General features: G+C 41.7%; 1 protein-coding gene across 5 annotated transcripts in view; it reads right to left on the reverse strand.

The window, feature by feature from the left end:
- The window catches only part of DLGAP4 (DLG associated protein 4), a 177,484-nt gene that overhangs the window by 48,203 nt on the left and 103,965 nt on the right, over window positions 1-25,316 (reverse strand). Inside the window, exon 1 of one of the 5 annotated variants that reach the window (XM_058178599.1) lies at window positions 13,784-14,179. The exons of the other annotated variants lie outside the window; for them this stretch is intronic. Within the exon in view, the coding sequence (XP_058034582.1) occupies window positions 13,784-13,814 (31 nt within the window). The 5' untranslated portion in view covers window positions 13,815-14,179. Of the gene's footprint in view, window positions 1-13,783; window positions 14,180-25,316 lie in introns of those variants that run through there. 5 annotated transcript variants of the gene reach the window in all.

The following is a 25,316-nucleotide window of genomic DNA, read 5'->3' on the forward strand; positions in this document are numbered from 1 at the left end:
TAGTGGTATCTTAAAAATTAAATCCAGAACTGTACTACATTATATGGATGGGCATGTGACAAGATTTTAGAAACAACATTTCCTAAATGTCACATTTTAAACCAATTTTAAATAGCACTGATGTTCTCCCTGTTTTAGAGCAACATTTCTCAATCTTGGCAACTTTTAAGATGCATGGACTTCTATTTCCAGAAGGGTGGCTGGGCAATTCTGGGACTTGAAGTCTATACATCTTAAAGTGGCCAAGGGAACAAACACTGCTGTAGAACATTAACTCTTTAAAACTCTCTAAAAACACACTGGGACCAGAGCAAGGTCAGTACAATACTGATCAGCGGTGTCAAGCTTGCGACAACACATTGTCATGTGGCATATCACAACTTTTTTCTCCTTCACTAAACCGGTGTGGCCAGTGTGTAATGCATCCGGCCCACGGGCTTCACACTCCTGCTCTAGATCATAGAATAACAGAATTGGAATGTTCTCTCTTTGGTTTAGAATCAAATGCTTTAAATTTCAGTCATATGAACACATTATACTCTTCATCAAAGAGACTGGAAGAAATGTCCACCACGACTACTGTGGATACAGGTATCTGCTACTGAGCAGAATTGGGAGGAGTGCATATTGAAATGTCCTTTTATTCAGTGATTCAAGTGGGTTTGTAACCCATTCACAATAGATCAGTTTTAACTGAGCCAGAATGCAAACTGTACATGGTCTGGGTTAAGAGCAGAAGCTGTGACAAATATTTTGGCAAATCAGAAACGATCTCTGGCACAGATAGCCAAGCAAGTATCATTACTGGCAGGGCTTCAGTAATGTAGGACTGTTGTGGAATCGATGTTCTGCAGTAATGCAGAAGTACTTCTTCAGACTTGTTCCAGCTCTAATTGCCTAAATGCAATCAAAGGACCAAAGTATTTCACATCTTCCTTTGCTCATTGAAAATTACACTATTTGACTTCTTATAGTACATCTCTACATGTAACTAATTCAAAACAAGCCCTGCTGATTTAATGTCAAAAGAGCAAATGCACAGTTCCAACATTCACTTGCCTTCTAGCAAGTTACCTTCCTGCTATCTAATCTTAAAAATCCCAACACATAATTCTTAAATATAGCAAAAAGGACATATAAAAACATAGACAACCATCCAATGGTTTTTAAATGAGTGATGGTATTTTGAATCTAATACAAAAATTATGCAAATATGGTTCAAATATATTAAAACATGATTATTGTCTTAAACTGAAAATCCAAGACTTGTATTATGTAAAGGGAAAATTAAATATATCATGTGCAAAATTTATAAAGGATTTATAAGGGATACAACAAATCCTGTTTTTGTTACTACTATCTCCAAATGGATTTAAGAATTCATAAAGTAGTAGAAACACCTGAACTTTCAAGATACTAATCACACTCAGATCATTTCCTAATCCCTTGCATAATCTAATATACCTGCTTAATGCCCTGCAATATGTTCAGTACTTAAGTTTAGAGTGTTTTTACTTTGCAGAAGGACATTATATATTTAGGAAACTTTGCCCTGCTCCAAAAACTTTAACCATTTCTACTATATTTAAGCACTTAGCTTCTATGTTTTCTCCAAATAATTTTGTTAGGAATTAGAAATAGAATAAAAACTACCATAATGCAAACTACAAATATAGAAAAAAATACAAAAAGGAAAAAATATACAAGAGAAAAACAGATAAAGGAAAAAAGAAATTACTTCCCCTGTCATCCCAACAAATAAAAACAATTTTAGTAGTTTATCAGTAAGTATAACATGAACTCTCTTCATCTCAAATTCATCTCTTAACTAAAACACAAAATCCAAAACCCTCATCATTTGTTCTTTATCAGCAAAAGTCCAATAAGGAAACTAGATATTAATTTTCTAGTTTAATCTTGTTTGACAAAATCTTGGTTTGGATAAAACTCAGGAGCTCTTTTTCTTGTGACTGTTGATAAAAATAGGATCACCATCATGATTGCTAGAGTGCAATGACGGATATGGCATCATCATCTCATCATCATTGTCATCATCATCATCTTGTTTGAATAAGCCAACCTTGTATTTCTTCCCTAAAATTTTAAGAATCTTAGCTTTTAACCCATTCAAATATAGCATATATAGTAGTATATATAATATATAGTATATATAGGAAGTTGTTTATGGTTTTGGTTTTTTTAATCCAAGAATCTTTCAAAACTTTAACAGAACTCTTTGATCTAGTAAGAAAAAATTATCCAAGTAACGTTTCTAATTTAATAATTGTGCTTCTCCTTTAGAGAGTGAAACATTTATCAGCTTCACAGGTGTATCTAATATGTCTTTCTCCATAGATTTATCATCGGGTGACAAATTTAAGTCCAGCTTCAAATTAATTTCAAAATTATCCATTATAATTTGACCTTCTTCTGTAACTTCCTTGACACAGGCTCTGGCCATCACATTAAGTAATTTTTAATACCAGTATTCAAAAACCTTTATTAAGGATTGTTACTCCATTCTTTTTTTAATTAACCAAATGGTTGAATTGTCCTCTAGTTCTTTGAAGTGTCAAATTTTCAAGGTCCCATTGTCACGTTTCCCCTTTAAAAAACAAAAAACCTAAACAAATCAGCATTTCCAGTGGAATATTTCCTCTAAATAATTCAAAAGCATATTCCAAATCAATCTGACCCTTAATCTGTTAATTTTCCAAAATAAATAAATAAGTAAAAATTTCTAAAGTTTTTAAAATCATAGTTAAACCATATTTCTCCAACAAGGCAACTCACCCAATGAATACAGTGCAACCTTGCTAAGCCAAAGATCTTAATCTTTCCATTACAATTAAAAAATAATCCAAAAATATATTAAGAAATGAGACTCACTCCTTAAGGCTTTATGTCCTTAAAATATTGTGCTTTGGGTGTGAGCTTGAAAGTATTCTGGATTTCCAGCCACTCAATACAAAAGCCAACTGCAAACTCCCGATAGCTCCCGAGTACTCATATTCATGGTCTACTCATGAAGAGTGACTGTCTGGAGTTACATGGATTATCCCAATGATCTCTCCTACCTGGAGTGGGTCCTAAATTTTTTTACTACCAGTTCTGTGGGTGTGGCTTATTTTGTGGGCGTGGCTTGATGGTCATATGACAGTGGGCGTGGCTTGGTCATGTGACTGGGTAGGCATGGTTTGGTGGTCATGTGGCTGGGTGGGTGTAGCTGGGTAATCATGTGACTGGGTGGGTGTGGCCAACTTGATGTCACTCACATCAAAGGTTGATGTCACTGACGTCAATTTCCCTGTCTATTTATTTACTATTACTGAACATCCAAAATATACTATTAAATCCTATGTACATATGCCATATGTGTACATACATATTACATAGTATAGCATGTATAGGCACACAAAAAGATACATTATCTACTATATATATACTGTATGTACATACACACGGACACACACCCTCTTCTAAAACTATACACATTCAACCTCACTTACAACATTTGGAAAAACACACCTAGAGTCCACTTTCTGCCACACATTTAACTATAACTTCTGTACATTTAGAACATTACACACACTTCAGATGTTCTTCCCTAACTTGCACATGACTGTTAGAGCCAGGAGAGATCATGGATTGAGTAAAATGTGGTGAAACTCACTTAACAATGCTCTTGCTTAGCAACCAAAATTTTGGACTCAATTCTGGTCATAAGACAAGGACTATCTCTGCCTTCCTCTGCATGGCAGCCTTGTCCTAGTAAACTCCGTCTCCTTTCTGGCAATTTTCCTCTCTGTTAGAGGCACCAAAATAATCCAGACGATAGGTCCCTTCCAGCCCCAGATTGCTGTCCTGTTTCAAAGCGTCTTCTGAAGCCAAGCTTAGTGCCAGGGTTTGTGGTCCTTCCTTCCTCTTCTCTCTCTCTCTTTTCTCTCTGTCCCTTCCTCTTCCTTCCTTCCTTCCTTCCTTCCTTCCTTCCTTCCTTCCTTCCTTCCTTCCTTCCTTCCTTCCTTCCTTCCCCTTTTTCTTTCTTTCCCTCTTTCTTTCTCCCTCCCTCCCTTTCTTTCTTTCTTCTCTCTCCTCCTCCTTCCCTCTCTCTCTTCCTCTCTCTCTCTCCTCCTTTCTTTCTTTCTCACCCTCCTTCTCTTCTATATTTATTTCTCTTCCTCCCTCCCTCTCTCTCTTTCTCTTCTCTCTCTCCTTCTTTCTCTCTCTCCTTTCTTTCTCCCTCCCTCTTTCTCTTTCTCACCCTCCTCCTTTCTTTCTTTCTCTCTCTCCTCCTCCTCTTCTCTCTCTCTCTCTCTTTTCTCTCTCTCCCTTCCTCTTCCTTCCTTCCTTCCTTCCTTCCTTCCTTCCTTCCTTCCTTCCTTCCTTCCTTCCTTCCTTCCTTCCTTCCCCTTTTTCTTTCTTTCCCTCTTTCTTTCTCCCTCCCTCCCTTTCTTTCTTTCTTTTTCTCTCTCTCCCTCCCTCCTTCCCTCTCTCCCTCTTTCTCTCGCTCTCCCTCCCTTTCTTTCTTTCTCACCCTCCTTCTCTTCTATATTTATTTCTCTTCCTCCCTCCCTCTCTCTTTCTTTCTCTTCCACTCTCTCCCTTCTTTCTCTCTCTCCCTTTCTTTCTCCCTCCCTCTTTCTCTTTCTCACCCTCCCTCCTTTCTTTCTTTCTCTCTCTTCCTCCCTCCCTCTTTCTCTCTCTCTCTCTTTCTCTCTTCCTCTCTCCGTGCAGTAGGACCGAACCTTGGCCACGCCAAGCCAAAAGCCTGCAGTCCTTTGGCACATTGGGACTTGGGGTGAGCAGTAGCTACCCAAACCTGGCGCCCCCCCATATGTGGGGCAGGGGAGAGAGCCCACCCCACCCCCAAGATCCCACCCCTCAGGAAGGAGCGGGAGGGGGGCTCTGCTCTTCCCCAGCCCCCCGCCCCTCACCCCCAACCCTTCCGCAACTCAACTTTTCTTGCACAAGCAAGAGGTTCTATCCCTGCAAAAGTGCTCACGGAGTTGGCGCTTCTCTCAGCTGCGCCGGCCGCCCCCACTGGCTCCTTTTGCACGGCTCCCTTCTCCAGTTTCCTGAGCAGATCCGGGTTGGGGGACGGAGTGGTGGGCTGGGAGGGGTCTCCTGCCATCTTCCTCTGGGATGCTGCCTGCCTTCCTCCCTCCCTCCCCTCGGGGGCCGGTGCCAGCCAGTCCCTGCCGCTGAGAAGGATCTGGTCTTTGAGGCTCCATTCCGGCGCCAGCCACCGCAGGCTGCGGATGGAAGTGGCAAAGAGAACTGGGAAGAAGACCAAGGCCAGGGCCAGAGTCTGCCACATCCCAACGGGCCGCCGGCTTGGCTCTGTTCTGCCCGGCCTCCAGGAGCTCCCGGAGCCTCTCGCTCAGCGCTCCCCCTCACACCCGGCGGGGAAAGAGGCAGGGATGCCCTCCGGAGCCAGCCGCTCCCCACAACCCAACGCCTGCCACACCCTGGCGGCTGTTTGAGCGAAGGGGAGCAGTGCTGTGTGCGCCTCCTGGATCAGCACAGCCCCCGTGGGCCCCCCTCCCTGGAAATCCCCTGATCCTTCGGAAGGGGAGCCCCCACTCGAGCGTCACCTCATGACAGCGCGCTTGCCCTTCACATCGGCTCCAGCGTAGCAAGCGACCTCCGGCTGAGCAGCAAGCGAGCGAGGCAGAGAAAGAGCAAGGGAGGCGTTGGGGTGTGTGTGGCTCTTTTAAGACTTGTGGACTTCAACTCCCAGAGTTCTTCAGCCAGCAAAGCTCTGGGAGTTGATTGGTCCACAAGTTTTAAAGGAGGCAAGTTTGAAGATGCCTGGAGATGGCGGGGCAGCGGTGGCGGCGGTGGCGGCGGCGGGGCAGTGGCGGTGGGCGGGCGGTGGTGGCAGCGGCAGAGATGGTGGCGGGGCAGCAACAAACATGGCGGCCGGGGCGAGTGACCGGCGACCATTTCGGGGGCATGGCCAGCCATCTTTTACTACCGGTTCTGCGAACTACTAAATTTTTTTACTACCGGTTCTCCTGAACCGGTGAGAACCGGTAGCAACCCACCACTGCTCCTACCCCTGGAGAGATTTTTCACTTCATAAATACAGTCCTTCTACTATCAGTGGTCAGCTCGCCATAGTGCTCACAGCAAGTTTCTGATATTTTAAGCAGATTCAATGCCCTTGATAGGCAAGAATTGTGGCAGTCCTGCTGTATTCCTCGTCTGCTATTAACACAGCTAAGTCTCAGATTCATGGCTAGAGTTAATGTGAAAACTCCTCCCACAGCAATGGCACGCACACTTTAATCTCCTGTGACGTTGGCACAATTCATCTTATTCCATAGCACACAGACAGGAGGACTGATGCAGCTTCCAGTCTACTGAGTTCAAGTAAGAACATCAATTCAGTACTAATATACAAATTAAAGCTGTGCAAAGCAGTTGAAGGGGATGCTTTGCAAAAGACATGAGCAGCGAGGAGACTTTTTCAGTTTGTTGTCATATACTACAAAACGGCTAACTTTACTTTCCTGCAGACTGATTGGAAAGAGGAAACAAGGATTCAGAGTTCCTCAGTTTATAAAAAAAAAACAACCTGTTCTTTGTGTTTGTTTTGCTTTCTCTCAGTGATGTATAAGAAACTGCTACGGTTAGTCCCCCAAATACAAGTAATGCAATTATATACTTCTATGCACGTTTTAATATGAAGATATAGGGCAAAATATTCAGGCTAACACAGGTTCAACCATTCATCCTTCAACTTCAAAGCAAAAAACATAGCAAGACTTCACAAATCGAAGCCCATTAGTGCAGAACTCTGGCAGAGTTTAAACAAACTTGAACATTAGTTTGCAGAAGAAAAGGAATTCCTTTGTCATATTCTTCCTAGTTAATAGACCCTGAATTATTTATTGTGCATAAAGAGTGGGATGGATGAAATATAACTACAATTCAATCTGGCAGGATAAGCGCATCTACCTCTTCAGGGCCATAAAATACAACCTGTTCAGCCCAACCTATTTTAATACCAAATATGAAGGTCGAGATAATATAACCTCCCTCCTCCGTTTTTCCTAGAGACTTATAATTGAATTTTATTTCATTAGTCATAAGGAGACGATATTCTTCCCACTTTACCTGAGGACAGTAGACTAGCTAGAGAGGAGGATAAGTAGGGCAGGCTATGCTGAACATAAATTTTTACTTTCCAACAGAGTGGAACAGCCAAAGAAATGTCAACAATGCCTCTTCCATACCACCCATGATAACCACTATGTGCACTGAAAGGGCCAGACTGATGGCCACCAGAAACTTTTTTCTCTTTTATATAATAGAGAAGAACGAACAGTAATGTAGTTGCTTATTTCTTTTTATTTAATGACACAAGACGTACTGAGTTTGATAAACTTCTGTTGACCCCAATTCTATCCCCCTCTAAAATATTCCATAATAGAGATGGCAGAATCCATTAAGTTATAAAATCAACAGATATGTTCTCTATTTGCTTTAAAAAAGTGCCACTGTATTGTATTGAATTACACTGCATTGCATTCTTCCTACTAAACCAAGAAGTTAAAGCATTTCTGCTTATCTACTATGAAATACTTGGAAATTTACTAGCAAACCTACAAGTATACTTTGGCCACCTTTGGTTTAGGAGATCTGAAAGATTTGAAATAATTTGTTCATTAAACAGGCAGGCTTTTGCAACCACTTGGTAACATAAAAACTTATGTTCTACATGTGTTTATATTTCATGTAAATCTATGGATGAATAAAGAATAATGTATTTTCCAAAGAATAACGTATGCTAAAAAATTTCTATAAAGGCAGATTTTCTTAAATGTTTGCAAGTGAAAAAGCTATTCTGAAATGTGATTTATATTTTTGTAATTAGTGTGAAAAAAATCACAAGATGCTGGGGACACAATTCCACCCTTTAACATGTTTAACATTTACTACCCAATTCTGTGCAACAAGCCTACTTAAATGCTCTTTAGTTGAATGCCAAGAATTAGTAATAAATTTGGGAAGTTAAACAATAGCTATTGTTTTTCTCTGTAGTCTCCTGGCTAATTGTACCATCACTATATGCGAAATAAATAAATAATTTTGCATCCCAAATTACTTTAAAGGATTTTGCTGTTCTTCTAATAAAAACTATTCTATCATTTAGGTAGAACTAAATTCATTAAATATGCCATTCATCAGGGATAATGTCCCATTATTTATTAAAATGCATGATTAATGGATCAGGGGAAATTCCCAGTCTTGTTAATTAGCACATTCACAAATGTTACTTAAGAATACACTTAAACAAAAAGGAATTAATGGTCCTTAAATGTTTTTCTTGAACATCTAATAGCTACTGTTCATGGCAAATCACTTCTGTATCATTACAAAAACTACATGCATGTGCCCATGAAATCATCAAGAATAAATCTGTTCAGATGCAGATTTTATATAATATCAACACTATCAAAAGTTCTGGACAGAAGGCTCATTTTAATAACTAGCAAAAAGGGTTTGATGCAGTTAATCCAAATGAAATACATCTGTGCATTGGCCATCTATCTTTATTCACTCTTCTTTCCAGGAAAAAAAAACAATCTAAGTTTCTTTATATTTAGATTCTAAGTTATCCAAGTTCCTTTCTGAGTTTCTTTCACTGCATATTCTGCAGCTACAAGCTATGATCATTCCCTAAGCAGCATCTTCCCCTTCTGTTTCCAAGGTCATTCCCACATACTATTACACCAGGGGTGAAATCCAGCAGGTTCTGACAGGTTCTGGAGAACCAGTAGCAGAAATTTTGAGCAGTTCGGAGAACTGGAAAATATCACCTCTGGCTGGCCCCAGAATGGGATGGGAACAGAGATTTTGCAATACACTTCCCTCAGGAACGGGGAGGAAATGGGGATTTTGTAGCATCCTTCCCCTGGAGTGGGGTGGGAATGGAGATTTTGCAGTATCCTTCCCCTGCCACGCCCATCAAGCCACACCATGCCCACAGAACCCATAGTAAAAAAATAATGGATTTCAACCACTGCATTACACCCTTCTTACTCATCTTTCTGTTCCATATACAGCATTTTATTTTTCTGGCAGCAGAAAGGCAAATTCAATCATGTGGTAAATCAGGTTGTATCACTTTGGATTCTGGACTAGATTACTTCAGTGACTTCTTTTGCCAAAACTAGGACTCATGTTAAATTTCCACTCTGTTTCTAAAATGACAATTAACAGATCTCTGAATAAGAAAAAAAAAGAGGTTATCTTTCTGTTTCATTCTATACAGGACAACACTACCAGGTGTGTGAATCATGAAAGTGAAGTGCTTTGAGAGAGACTATCTATTCAGATCAATAAGCAGCAATGGCTAAGATATACAGTTAAGCTTGTTTACTCTTCTGAAGAGGCAACAGATCTTGGCACAGGTTCACTTTTCTCTAAAGGAAAAAGAAATTAGACATTCTAAAGACTTGTCTATTTATCGTTTCAATAAAGCTAATGCTTGCATTATGTTTTAGAGAACAAATACACTTTACGTACTTTAAATTCCTAAAATAGTTTTTTAAAGTATCCCATTATTATTCTTATTGTGTTTGTGATTGTGATGGGAGCTTCTTTAAAGCTGTCTAAGGTGATATTTGAAACAAAATCAAGAGACTGGGATTGAAAAAAAAAAGGTGGGTTGTTTTTTTTTAACTTTGTGCACAATGCTAGCACTTGCAGTAGCAAAACTTCTGCATGTCACAGCTCAACTGCTAGCCTTCTATTTTGCTGTTTGTAAATGTTGTAAAATGGGGACTGTGGGTATTAGAAGGGATTCATATTATGAAGATTTGGAATTTTTTTTTGTTGGATCTTTTTTTAATGCACAATATTTATTTCAAGGGATCCTCCAGGGCAGAAAGGTTGAGAAAGGCTGGATGAGAATGAATATTAGCCCTGGTAAATAAATAGACATCTTTCTTCATTATTTAGGTAAACATTTATTCAAAAATGTTTTACATTTTCAAATATGATAGAGCATGTATCATGTTTCCCCTATCTAGGCCTAAATATTAATATAAAAGATAAAGGTTTCTCATATCCATGTCCAACTTTAGTGGGTGATGCTCATCTCAGTTTCTTAGCCGAGAGTGCCACATTGTCTGAAGATGAATTGGTGGTGATGTGGCTGGCATACACCAAGGCTCATGGAAAGCTGTTTCTCACCCACTGAAGTGATATTTATTTTTCTACTAGCATTTGCATGCTTTCAAACTGCTAGGTGGGCTGGAGTTGGGGCAAGCAACGGGATCTCATCCCATCGCATGGCGGCTGTCAGTTCCAGCTGATAAACTCATTGCCTTTAACTGTTGAGCCATTGTACCCCTAGGTATTAATATACAGAACACTTATTCCATTCTCATGAACCAATGTATTTCAAAATGTAACCTATAATTTATATATAATTTCTTGAATTTCTCATACAAGACTGACTACATATTTCCACCATATCCACATCATAGTGTTAGGTGCTCCTTTTACATATTTTTAGTACTGTTGTCCATGTACTCTATGCCATACAATAAATAAAATAAATGTTGTCTGCTGAATGTTGGGACAGAAAATCATTTAGATGAAAAATGTTACCCATAATATCAATAGAAGTACCTGCCTCTTGTGTTATAGTTACGATTTGCTTTACACAGATGTAAATCCTTCTAAAACTGGAGGAATTTGTTTATATACTAGGAACCTATTTTTAGTTTTACATTTTAGAGAATGGAAAACATGAAATGTCTTAAAGAAATTCAGTAAATAGAAATACAGAAATACAAGTTATACTTAAACAGCAAAAGACATAATATTCATGGATTTTACATTCTTGTGTCTTCTAATTTTTTTTATATTAGCTTTTTCAACTGGATGCTTTCTAAAAAAAAATCAAGCAGCTATAATTCCCAACCCACATGTCTAAAAGAAAAGTTTAATAATGCAGGGATTACCATTCTAAAACATGTCAGTAATGACACTGACATTAATAAAGACATCACTTTAAATACTCTTTTCTTTCTTGAAATAGTCTGTATCTTCAGGGGAAAAATATCCTTACCGCATGCCTTTCTCAAGAGAGCCATAAATATAGTATAATTTACAACATAATCATATCCACTTCTCCAAGAATCCAAGTTGATCAAACACAACCCAGCCAGAGAAAGAAACACATCATTAGTTTCAATGCACAAACAGCAATTAGAAACTGCTGAAAAATACCAGGCACTGTACTGTCAAATGTTCTGAACTTTTGGATAGACACGTGTTATTCCCAAGGTTATTTAGGGCAAAAACCAGGAAATCTATCAATGGCGTGATGGTAAATTTGATGGGATATTGATATGCTGCATGAACAGCTTCTGGAATGCTAAATTACTATCAAATTTGAACCAAGTTAGAATTTACTTAGGTTTGCATTTAGTAAAATACTACATGTAGCTTCAGTTCTACTAATATGGATATTATTTCTACCAAATATCTAAACTTTGGCAACTATTTTAAAAATCCCAATGCTTCAGAAACTTAATATTTAGCATTTCTGTGTTTTGAACATAAAAGCTGAATAATATGCAAATTCACCAAAGGATATGCATTTAGCTTGTGGTTTAGCATTTCTTAGTAAATGAGGTCTGTAAATAAGATCATTTTGGGGTTCAGATTTCAGATGTAGACATTGAACACAGAATAAATGGGCAGAATTGGAGAACACAGATCGCTCCCATACAGGTACTGCTCTTCTGTTAAGTGTTCTTAGGCCAACTGCAATGTTTCATTACATAGGAACACTTACATTTTTGCCTGGCCACACTTGTAATACAAGATACTTTTGGAACTGTAGTGTCCCTATCAATTTACATGGATATGCATTCATTATCCAGAATGATCATTTCTTCAGAATTATTTGTGAATTCAGGCCCACTGCCTGGTTTCTTCCTCTTTAGAATGACATTTTTCATTCTAAATTTCATTCCCTGAAATTTTTGTTTGGTTCATACCACATTCTACAAGTACTCCTTGCAGGATAGTTTTACTCCCCAAAGGCCCATTTCACCATACATCAATTTGTCCCCTCTAGTAAACTTCCCATGAGGAAAAAGTAGCCCAGGTATTGCTAAGCAACATAGGATTCTGGCCAGTTAAAGGCTCATTTGTTCAGAGGATGCAGTACTTCAAACATTTTCCTTATACACACAGCAGATCATTACCCCTTCTTCAGTTGTAGTTGTCAAGAACTAGTTCACATACAGAAACCTTTGAGATGAAAATAACTTTTAAAAATGGCTAATTGGAAGATAAGGTTTCCTTCAATGCCTGAAGAAAATCAAGATCAGAGATTTTTTAAAAAAATCAGACAGAAATATAGGTGACATCTTAAAATCTAACAAATGTATTACAGCCCTAGTTTCCAGTAAGTGGAGTCCAGTTCATGAGATACATGAATCAACAGCCTTAGGCATTCCTATCTCATTCTAAGCTGAATAGAATGCCAAAAAGAGCTTTGTATAAGGATCATTTACTTCCTTAGAGAATTATTCATGAAGAATAATATCTGGCATTGAAGCGAGAAGCGGAAAGCAATATTTAAAAACTAAATAGTTTGGTGGGTGAAAGCAGTGAATAGTTTATTCACATCCAATGTAATAAATCTCCATATACTCATAAATACAATGCTACTAATTATTTATTAATCAACACTTAGAGACTAAGCAAAAGGCTCAACAGCAGCATCATGGTCAAATAGATAAGAGAACTATCAGTGTATTATTTTGCACTTAGAGAATATCTTTTTTTCAGGCTGTAATATTTTTCATTTGCTTAGCCTATTAATAGTTAAGGAAGAATCTCTCAAACACAGTCTTGTTCAGTTCCAGTAAAAAAAGAAGTTATAGTCTTATACCACTGTCCTATTTCATAGCTTTAAGTGAAATGCAAGGTGAAAAACTACCTTTCACCTTTTTCTGACAATCTTCAGCAATAATCTTCAAGAGGGCCCTTTTCATAATGACGATATTTGCAGTTTAGGGCAAGAGAAATTAAATGTCACCGGGTGCTGAAACTTTACAGCTTTCATCAGAATCCTAGCAGTTGCCTTACCAAGGCATATCTAAACTGGGTTAGCCCCCAATCTGTGTCATTTACATCACTCAAAGCAGAGACAAATGCACACACAAAACTGATGTTCAGTATGGCACAGCATAAATATAGGGAAATGATATCACATCCTGCCATGATCCGGAATGCCAATAGTAGGCTAAATATATCGGAGTCAACATTCTCATTCAAGCACAGAGCCATGCACTGAGGGAGAAAGGACTAATATACCCCCACCCTCGACCTCACCGAAACCCAAACTCTGGATTTAGCTGAAAGTGCAAAGGTATCAGCAGGGGGGGGGGGCAAGCAGTCGGAAAAAGAGCCCTTTCCTACATAAAGCGAGTTACCTACCACGCCCACCCACCCACTTACTCCCGGCAGCTCTATATCTGAAAGCCATTCACTTCCAATAGGAAACGGGGAATTCTCTTTGGTACTTAAAAAAAGCCACAGCTAGCATATTGTATTATATCTGCGCACGCACAGAAAGCACAAATGACAGCTGGAAACACCGGAGGAAAAAAAAAAAGAGAATACATATAATTTAACTAAAAGCACAACCTTGAGCAGTGCACGGTTTCTTGCGCAGCCAATCCTTGTTTTTTTTTTTTTGCATGCCACAAAGGGAGGAAAACCCACAAAAATTCTGTACACTCACATTGTTTAAATAGTTCCAGACACAAAGCCATGGAGACACAAAGAGGATGGGGGGACTAGAAAGAGAAAAAGGGGTAGAGAGAGAGAGAGAGAGAGAGAGAGAGAAACCGGCCTTCTTTTCGCCTTGGGAGGAAAAAAAGAGGAATGGCGCTACGGTAGAAGGGCAAAGCCGGATTCCACTCGGCTCATTGAGAAAACAACAAACGGGTCCCGGTCGAGGAAGGAAGAATGGGGCGGAGGACGGGCGGGAGGCAGAGCCGGGCCTGCCCCCGTGGCGCTTCAGACCGTGGCGAGGGCAAGGAGCGGGCAGCTACGGCTGCCGGCAACGACGATCTGACCGGGGCTGTAAAAAAGATATAAAGTAAGAGAAAAAAAAAATGCCGCGATACACAACAGGCTCCGGCAGCTTATACACTCACCCTCCTCCCTCTCTCACTCAGCCAGCCCATCCGCTGCCCGTTATGTACTTTCAAGGGGAGGAGCATCGGGGTTGTTAAAGCCCAGGGCTGGCCACGCCCACCTCTCCTGGCCGCGGCCGGGGCGACAGCGGGAGAAGGGGAGCGAGCGGGGCGCTGGCCGTGGAAACGTCGTGCCGAAAGCGGAGCGGGGTGGAGAGCCGGGAAGGAGGTGGAGGAGGAGGAGGGCGGGCGGGCGACAGCGGCGGCCCTCGACGGCTGCCAATGGAAGCGAGGGGGCGGGCGCTCTGCAGCACCGAGCTTCGTCGGTCGTTGCAAAAGAAGAGAGAAAAAAGCAGGCCGGCTGGCTGGCCGAGCTACTGCACCAGCTGCGAGCCTCCTCCGACTTTCGCGTGCGCTGCCCAACCGGTTCCAGCTAGTATTCCGCACATGCTCACAAAGCCCGTTTCCCCCTCGGCCTGCTCGCCTCAAAAAAGCCGAGGGAGGCAGCGTAAAGGTCAGCCAAGGCCGCAGCTGCACCGGGGGAAGGCTCGCGCCAACCTCCGCACTCCGCAAAGTTTTCTGATTGTTTTATTGTTTTTTCCCCTTGTCTCTCCCCCGCGCCCCCACCCCTCCGTTCCCCCGGCGCGGAGCTGGGAGAAGAGCTCCACCCGGAGACAGATGGCGAACAGGTGTGGTCGCCCCCGCGGAAGGGGGCGCTCTCTCAGGGCAAGGGCGGTGCAGACGATGGGAAGTCGCGTGTTCGCAGCGGTGCTAAAATACCTGCGGATCTAATGTAGGGGGAAAGAAGGGCGGGGGCATTTCGAAGGTAGGGAACATATGGCTCGATCGCTCCAAGGCCAAAAGCCGTCGAAAGAAGGCTCCCTGGGTCCCTGTAGGATCACCCACTTGCCACCTTGGCTTGGTCGCGATCCAAGCGGCGATACGGCGATACTGCCAGCTTAACTCTTCCCTGCGGGTCAATCGACAAGTAAACTCTTAAAATCAGGTTGACCGGCGCGCTTGATCCTATCTCAATTTGGCCGGCTTGAAAAACAAAAACAAAAACCCAGCTTTGGAATGGAAGACGACCTTCGAGACACTGGTGCCTCGAGCGGTTGTGACGACGAAGTGCTTCAGACATACTGTCAGACAGGCAGAGTCGCCCAACCACTGCTCTATGCCGTTCAGCGAGGCAATGAAGAAAATTAAGATCTAAAGCAGGGGTCTCCAACCTTGGCAACTTTAAGACTTGTGGACTTCAACTTCCAGAATTCAGGGAGTTGAAGTCCAGAAGTCTTAAAAGTTTTAAAGTTGCCAAGGTTGGAGACCCCTGGTCTAAAGCCTTAAATCGGGGGTCTCCAGCCTTGGCAACTTTAAGCCTGGTGGATTTCAACTCCCAGAATTCCCCAGCCAGAATTCTGGGACTTGAAGTCCGCCAGGCTTAAAGTTGCCAAGGCTGGAGACCCCCTGTATTAAATGGTGGAGGATGCTCTCACAGCAGCCCAAAAAAAAGTTCCAATGGGATTTTGACATCCCAGAGCAGGAATCTCTGCCTCCCCACCCCGATATTTCACTTTAGAATTTTTATCAAGTTTTTGAAATAGAACCTAAAAGGTAGAATCACAGGACTGGAAGATCCCTCTGAGGTCTTAGTCCAACCCCCTATTCAAGACAGGAGACCTTATACCATCCCAATCAAATGGTTGCCCAATCTATTTTTGAAAACGTTTGGTGCTGGAGCACACACAACACGGAGGCAAGCCATTCCATTGATTCTCACTGTCAGAAAATGTTTCCTTATGTCTAGGTTGGATCTCTCTTTAACAAGCAATTGCGGTACTTTAACAATTACTTCTTGTCCTGACCTCAGATGCTTTGTGTTCAGTCTGTCTTGGCTTCTGAAGAAATGGTAGTATAAATAATGAAAATGTCTCTTTAATTCATGAATTCCTTGACCATATCAGATACCACTAGACAAATCCATAAGCAATGAGGCTACAGGAGTCCTAATACTGGTCATTAGTTCCTGCCTTCTGAATCATAGGGTGCGTCCCTCAAGCAGCAACTGTTGCTGAATAGCAGGAGATAATCTTCCCTCTGCTGTCCAATTTTGCAACCTTCCCACATACATCTGGTTGACAGCAGTGACTCTGAATGCTGATTTATTTTCCCCTTTCTGAGCAAAGCCCTCATTTGCACTTACCTTAAAAGGACCTAGGAGCATTTTTAAAAATAAAGATGAAGCCATTTCCTTATTTAAATGAACAGAATTCTCTTAAAATTTAGGGTTAAGATTAGATACTTTCAGATCAAATATATTATTGTGTAATCTGTTTATTCCAAAAAAATTATGGGAAACCCAGGCAATGCTATTTTTTATTTGTAAAATCCCCCTGGTGCTTCTTTTTCTTTTCTTCCTCTTTATTGTTAAGAAGAGAAGGAAAAGCACAGTACTTTTTGACTGTTTGAGTTCCAGGACTTGCTCATCTGGAAACACCCTTACAGAGTGGCAGATCCATACTTGCACACAGACAACTACCCAACCTGAAACAGGTCCTCATAAGCAACAAATGACACAACAATGATGCTTACATGGGAGCCAGATCCTGCGATAAGTCCAGATGTCTGCTTTGCCCCCTCATTTATACTGACAATATTATTAGGGCCCCAAAATTTTACATGCAAGATTAGAGGGGTCTTCACACACACTTCCTCTGATGTGATATATGTCATCATTTGCCACTGATGTCTCTCCAGATTCTATTTAGGACAAACAGATGAGACGTATGCAAAAAAATTAAGTTCGATGTCAGAATTCAAAACAAGAACAAAGTAAATGAGGATTTCCCAGGACACTGAATTCAGAATATCTGTTTTAGGCTGAAGAAAATTTAACAGCATAGTTGAGGGAAGGACTACTAAATTACATACATCAGTCTTGGGCATTCTCAGAAGGTTTAACAAGCAATGCATTTTAACCATTAATTTGTCTCACTTGTAACCTGCATCTGCATAACCCCTTCCTTCTCCCTATCCTAATTTAGCATTTAAGCTTATATACTGCCCCATAGTCTTTTACAGCATTCTCTGAGTGGTTTACAATGTCAGCTTATAGAATAGAATAGAATTTTTATTGGCCAAGTGTGATTGGACACACAAGGAATTTGTCTTGGTGCATGTGCTCTCAGTGTACATAAAAGAAAAGATACGTTCATCAAGGTACAACATTTACAACACAATTGATGGTCAATATATCAATATAAATCATAAGGATTGCCAGCAGCAAAGTTACAGTCATACAGTCATAAGTGGAAAGAGATTGGTGATGGGAACTATGAGAAGATTAATAGTAGTGCAGATTTAGTAAATAGTTTGGAAGTGTTGAGGGAATTATTTGTTTAGCAGAGTGATGGCCTTCGGGAAAAAATTATTGCCCCCAATAATCTGGGTCCTTGTTTTACCGACCTCAGAAGGATGGAAGGCTGAGTCAACACTGAGTCTATCAGGATCGAACTCCTGGCTGTGGGCAGAGGTAGCCTGCAATAGTGCATTCTGATCACTGCATCACGAGGTGTCTTCTCTTTAAATCCATACAGTTTATGCATCTGATGAAGTGAGCTGTAGTTGATGAAAGCTTATGTCTGTTTTATGTCTCTGTTTTTTTGTTTTATTCTGAAAAGCTGCTACCAAACTCCTTCTGACTTCAAACAGACTCAAGGGGTGCCCTGTTCAGACTAATGTTTATATCATCTATCAGTGTTTTGTTCAGAGCTTAAATTAAACTGAAAAAAACTCAGTTTTCATATTTGAATCAAAAATACATTGATTAAATTTCTGAATCAAATTCACTTTCTGAACAGTGGTGAAATCTGGCTGGATCTATCTGGCTTGCATGAATTGGTAGGGCTGGGAGCCGGAGGCTCTGCCCACCTGCTGGGATGTCATTATGTCCCATTTTTGATCCTCTGCGCATGTGCAGAAGAGGCACGCACGAGCATAGTGTGTGTGTGTGTACACGCATGCTCACATTCCGGAACTGGTAGCGAAGGTACGTGTATTTCACTGCTATTTCTGAAGTGATATTTTGATTCAGATTAATAGTTGAATCAGTTCAGATGTCTCTGAATCATTCCAATTATTTCATAGCCTTTGGCATATCTACAGGAAGGCCTTTTTCCCAAGTGGAATTGACTTTTCAAATGGAATCTGTGATACAACTATTTCATCCAGTTCTAAAAAAATATCAATTTTTAATACGTACCCCTCAACATATTGCTATCATGCCTCCCTTTAATCTAACTTTAATGAACACACTTCCCTTAAAAATCCAGGTACCAAAATGAACACAAATAAACAATGAAACAATTAAATGAAACTAAGAAAAATGAAGTTATTGTAACAATGTATCTGAAAGATTCCTCACAACTCCCCTGGATCTGTCTGCACCACTTCTACTTCTTAGATTGGGAAACCAAGTTTTAGATTATATTACATTCTGTATCTATGTTTTCTGTCTTCTCAATATTCGTAACAGCTGAAAACAACAGCTCCTCAAGGGTGGAAAAATAAAAAATAAATGAGAAAAGGAACTAATATTGCGCCCCTTTCTAGACCGGGATGCCCTATGCACGATCACTCACGCCCTTGTGACGTCTCGCGTGGATTACTGCAATGCTCTCTACATGGGGCTCCCCTTGAAGGGCATCCGGAGGCTGCAGTTAGTTCAGAATGCGGCTGCGCGGGTTATAGAGGGAGCCCCTCGGGGCTCCCGTATGACACCAATCCTGCGCAGGCTGCACTGGCTACCTGTGGCCTTCCGGGTGCGCTTCAAGGTTTTGGTAACCACCTTCAAAGCGCTCCATGGCATAGGGCCGGGTTATTTACGGGACCGCCTACTGCTACCGAATACCTCTCACTGACCCGTGCGCTCTCACAGAGAGGGACTCCTCAGGGTGCCGTCAGCTAGGCAGTGTCGTCTGGCGACGCCCAGGGGAAGGGCCTTCTCTGTGGGGGCTCCCACCCTCTGGAACGAACTCCCCCCAGGACTCCGTCAACTTCCGGACCTCCGAACCTTCCGTCGCGAGCTCAAGACACATTTATTCATCTGTGCAGGACTGGCTTAGATTTTAAATTTATAGGGGTTTTAAATTGGTTTTAATATTTATATTTCTATTTTTAATAATTGGGCATTAGAATAAGTTTTTTAATGATTATTTTAATTTGTATATAAATGTTTTATATGCCTGTGAACCGCCCTGAGTCCTTCGGGAGATAGGGCGGTATACAAATATGAATAATAAATAAATAAATAAATAAATAAATAATATTTCTGATATACTGCTGGAGAGCCAATATGTTCTGGACTAAAATCAAGGCGACATGGGTTCAAATCCATTCTCCTGCATTGGGTGACTTGGGCCAGTTATTCTATTAGCTCAAACTGCCTTAGGGGGTTTGGAAAGGAACACTTTTCACATTTTCCTGGGGGAAAGATGGATGATACAAAGCTAACAAATAATATTGTACATATGTGGCTTCTACAGTGGGACGAATGTCTTTTGCAAAGTATTTGGAAAAAACTTCAAATTAGATGCTCTTTCCAATTTTCTGTATATGTTGCAACCCAAATCTGAACATTTTATTCATATTTGCACTATATACCATGCCTAACAAGAAAACACAGCGTTAATGTGGACAAAAGGAAAAGTATTTGCTATGTGTTTTTCACATTAAAAAAGAGCATAATTAAAAAATTTCAGAAGAACATTGTAAAACAAAATAGTGGAAGAAGGAAATACAAGAGGGATTTTTTAAAAGCAGAAATGTGGTTAATGACCTTTCAGCTTTTAATAATGTGAATGCACTAGAGGATTTCAAGTAAAGCATATAATTATATGTTCTGTGGGATTATATTGATTTCATGCTATTATTTAGATGGGTATACTGTATCACTGGGACAACACTGAAGGCCCAAAAGTTCAGTATATTTCTCCTGAATTTAAAGAGTTCCAACTTCAGAGGGCAAATCTGACACCAAAAAAATGTCTCCTAGGATTCAAAGAGACTTGAACTATATTCTAATTTTTCTTGATGATTCTTCATACCACTGAAGAAACATATGAATGACCTCAGCATTTTTTTCTTTTATGTCTCCAAGGAAGACAAAGTCGCCAAACATGCAAATTTATGTGTCTTCTATGATTCTGATCTGTTCTGGCAAGCAACCTTAAATCTCTCAGGTTTAATTATTCTGCAGTAGGATTTAGAAATGTCCCAAGTATTTCTATTCTAGCATTTCATTTCAAGTACATCTTCTACTTCACATGAAGTCCCAAATCAACATACAAAGTATAAACTCATAAAACAGTAATAATTTGCTAATTAAACAGTCACAAACATTAAAAACATTTAAAGCAACCCGGGATTTGTAAAAATAAATGTATTGGATTTTGCAAAGCATTTAAAAAGCAGTTGATTTCATGCACCTTTCCTCGTTGCTTGTGCATGAATGCACATGCACAAATACATCTACTGAGACTTTCCACAAAGCACTTATGCCCATTGATGTACTGTATGTGGAAACAACTGGGAAAATTTTTTTGAAGCAACCACACTAAGCTGTATATTACTCAGAAGAGATGACTTGTTTGTGGCAACTTTCTTTATATAGTGCAGTAGTGCCTCTTATGAATGCTTTGCCCAGCCCTACAAATACATAGTAATTAATTGCTACATGGCCTATTGAGGTGAAGACAAATATGCCTTCATATTTATACTCCACAAAAACAGAATTTATCATGATTAGACAATATTATCCTTTTAAAATAGGTAGGTTTCTATGATGCAGTCTCAGGACTTTTTTTTTTAAATGAGTCATAAACATATTTTTGTAGTTCTGTTTGGAAGCAAAATTAATGTTTTTGATATTTAGTCCACTGTTGCAAGATTTTTTTTTGGTAGATGACACCATCTGGCTAAGTTTATAATTGGTATTTTATGTCTTTTCAATGTAATTGCACGTATAACACAATCAGGATGATCATGGTAAAGGAACCCAGAATAGTTTATAAAAGAATATAAATAATTTTGAATAATTAACAACAAACCAACAATCCTAAAAAAGCAGTTAATAAAAACTTAAAATCTATGTTAGTTTGGAGAGATTTTGCTTGAAACAAAGCCCTCATATCCTTGTGACCTCCAGATTAGACTATTGCAAATTGCGCAACATGGAGCTGCCCTTAAAGAGCATCTGGAAGCTTCAGCTGGTGTAAAATGTGGCAGCATGGGCAATTAATTGTATTTTTTGGTGTATGTGATATCACTGCTTTGTAAGTTGCATTGACTTCTAGAGTGCAATTCAAAGTGCAATTCAAGGTGCTGGTAGTTACCTTTAAAGCTCTTCATTTTATTTATTTATTTATTTATTTATTTATTTATTTATTTATTTATTTATTTATTTATTTATTTTATTTGTCACAACAGTATATATAAGCATAAGCATGAAATAACTATACGATGTATAAGCATATATATAAGCATAAGTATGTAATAACTATATGAAATTGGATACAATCAAAGGGAACATTAGGACAGGAACGGTAGGCACGTTGGTGCTCTTATGCATGCCCCTTACAGACCTCTTAGGAATGGGGTGAGGTCAATAGTAAATAGTTTTTGGTTAAAGCTTTGGGGATTTGGGGAAGAGACCACAGAGTCTGGTAGTGCATTCCAGGCATTAACAACTCTGTTACTGAAGTCATATTTTCTGCAATCAAGATTGGAGCAATTCACATTAAGCTTAAATCTATTGTGTGCTTGTGTATTGTTGTGATTGAAGCTGAAGTAGTCTTCAACAGGAAGGACATTGTAACAGATGATTCTAAGAGTTAAACTCAGGTAATGTTGAAGGCGGCGGAGTTCTAAATTTTCTAAACCCAGGATTTCAAGTCTGGTGGCATAAGATATTTTGCTGTAATCAGAGGAGTGGAGAACTCTTCTTGTAAAATATTTCTGGACACGCTCAATTGTATTAATGTCCGAAATGAGGTATGGGTTCCAAACAGGCGAGCTGTATTCAAGAATTGGTCTAGCAAATGTTTTATATGCTCTGGTTAGTAGTTCATGGCCTAGGATTGGGTTATGTTTCCCCAATTGTTTCTACCCATCCCACCTGGTCTGGTAGGGGGGGCATGATCTGGGCAAATCAGCTGTTAGGGCTCAGGAAGAGGGCTTTTTCTGCCATGATACCTGCCCTGTGGAACATCATTACACTCTTAACTTAGTCCTGCCCTAGTGGTCTTTTGCAAGGCCCTGAAAAGTTGGTTTTCTCCCTGGAGTGCCCAGGAGTGTGATAGAACCAGTCTCTCGACTTTATTTATTTATAAAACTCGGCTGCTTTTAAAAAAAATGTTTTTTATTGCTTTTACTTATTTTATTGTAAGCTGTTCAGAGTTACTTATGTGAGATGGGCAGCTATATTTATTTATTTATTTATTTATTATTTATTTATTTATTCATATTTTTATATCGCCCTATCTCCCTAGGGACTCAGGGCGGTGTACAGCCATCTAAAAACAACATAAATATACAAAGTAAAACATTAGTCTAAAAAACTTATTAAATAGGCCGAATATTTAAAATATAAATATAAATAATAAAACCCCAATTTAAAACCAAATCTAAAATTTAAACAATTAAAATTTAAAAAATCTAGTCCAGTCCTGCGCAAATAAATAGATGTGTCTTAAGCTCGCGGCGGAAGGTCCGAAGGTCGGGAAGTTGACGAAGTCCTGGGGGAAGCTCGTTCCAGAGGGTGGGAGCCCCCACAGAAAAGGCCCTTCCCCTGGGCGTCGCCAGTCGGCACTGCCTAGCTGACGGCACCCTGAGGAGTCCCTCCCTGTGGGAGCGCACGGGTCGGTGGGAGGCATTCGGTGGCAGCAGACGGTCCCGTAAGTAACCCGGCCCTATGCCATGGAGCGCTTTAAAGATCATTACCAAAACCTTGAAGCGCACCCGGAAAACCACAGGCAGCCAGTGCAGTCTGCGCAGGAGAGGTGTTACATGGGAGCCACGAGGGGCTCCCTCTATCATCCGCGCAGCCGCATTCTGAACTACCTGGAGTCTCCGGGTTCTCCTCAAGGGGAACCCCATGTAGAGAGCATTGCAGTAGTCCAGACGAGATGTCACGAGAGCATGAGTGACTGTGCATAAGGCATCCCGGTCTAGAAAGGGGCGCAACTGGCGGACTAGGCGAACCTGGTAAAAAGCTCTCCTGGAGACGGCCGTCAAATGGTCTTTGAAAGACAGCCGTCCATCCAGGAGAACGCCCAAGTTGCGTACCCTCTTCATTGGGGCCAATGACTCGCCCCCAACAGTCAGCCGAGGCTGCAGCTGACTGTACCGGGATGCCGGCATCCACAGCCACTCCGTCTTGGAGGGATTGAGCTTGAGCCTGTTTCTCCCCATCCAGACCCGTACGGCTTCCAGACACCGGGACAACACCTCGATAGCTTCGCTGGGGTGGTCCGGTGTGGAAAAGTACAGCTGGTACCTCACACTGAAACCACTGATGATCTCACCCAGCGGCTTCATATAGATGTTGAACAAGAGGGGCGAGAGGATCGACCCCTGAGGCACCCCACAAGTGAGGTGCCTCGGGGCCGACCTCTGCCCCCCCGTCAACACTGTCTGCGACCGATCGGAGAGATAGGAGGAGAACCACCGATAAACGGTGCCTCCCACTCCCAATCCCTCCAACCGGTGCAGCAGGATACCATGGTCGATGGTATCAAAAGCCGCTGAGAGGTCTAATAGGACCAAGGCAGAGGAACAACCCCTATCCCTGGCCCTCCAGAGATCATCCACCAACGCGACCAAAGCCGTCTCAGTGCTGTAACCGGGTCGGAAACCGGACTGGAACGGGTCTAGATAGACGGTTTCCTCCAGGTACCGGGGTAGCTGACATGCCACCACACTCTCTACAACCTTCGCCGCGGCGGGTTAGAGACCGGACGATAGTTACCTAACACAGCTGGGTCAGGAAGGCTTCTTGAGGAGAGGCCTCACCACCGCCTCTTTCAAGGCGGCCGGAAAGACCCCCTCCTGCAAAGAAGCATTTGTAAGCCCCTGGAGCCAGCCTCGTGTCACATCCTGTGTGGCCAGCACCAACCAGGAGGGACACGGGTCCAGTAAACATGTGGTGGCATTCAACCTACCCAGTAACCTGTCCATGTCCTCGGGAGCCACAGGGTCAAACTCATCCCAAACAGTCTCAACAAGACGGCTCTCAGACATCCCACCCGGATCTACCCAATTTTGGTCCAGACCGTCCCGAAGCTGAATGATTTTGTCGTATAGATAACCACTAAACTCCTCAGCACGTCCCTGCAACGGGTCATCCCGCTCTCCCTGTTGAAGGAGAGAGCGAGTTACCCGAAACAGGGCGGCCGGGCGGTTATCTGCCGACGCAATGAGGGAGGAGACGTAGCAATGTCTCGCTTCCCTCATTGCCACTAGGTAGGTCCTAGTATAGGACCTAACTAGTGTCCGATCAGCCTCTGAACGACTAGACCTCCAGGAACTCTCTAGGCGTCTTCTCCGGCGTTTCATCTCCCTCAGCTCCCCGGAGTACCAGGGAGCTGGTTGAGACCTACGCCGGGTCAGAGGCCGCAAAGGCCCCTGGAGCCAGCCTCGTGTGAGTGGGGCCATCAACTACTTGAGTCAGATCCAAGGCCGTCATGGAAGCTGTGAACTCCCGAGCAGCTGAAGATGACAAGCCGGTCGATGGCAAGTTAAAGTCCCCCATGACAATAAGTCTGGGGGTCTCCACCGCCACTCCAGCAAGCACCTCCAGGAGCTCGGGCAGGGCTGCTGCCACGCCGCAAGGAGCCAGGTACGTGACAAACAAGCCCATCTGACATCTATGACCCCACCTCACAAAGAGGGATTCACACCCGGCAATCTGAGGTACAGTGGTCTCCCTCGGCTCTAGACTCTCTCTAATAAACAACCGCCACCCCTCCACCCCTACCCTGGGCCCTCGGCTGATGGAATGCTCGGAAACCCGGCAGGCACATTTGCACCAGGGGCACGCCCCCTTCTGCGCCCAACCAGGTCTCTGTAATGCCCATAAAG

This window comes from Ahaetulla prasina, chromosome 3 (genome assembly GCF_028640845.1).
Source record: "Ahaetulla prasina isolate Xishuangbanna chromosome 3, ASM2864084v1, whole genome shotgun sequence".
In the NCBI taxonomy this organism is placed as follows: Eukaryota; Metazoa; Chordata; class Lepidosauria; order Squamata; family Colubridae; genus Ahaetulla; species Ahaetulla prasina.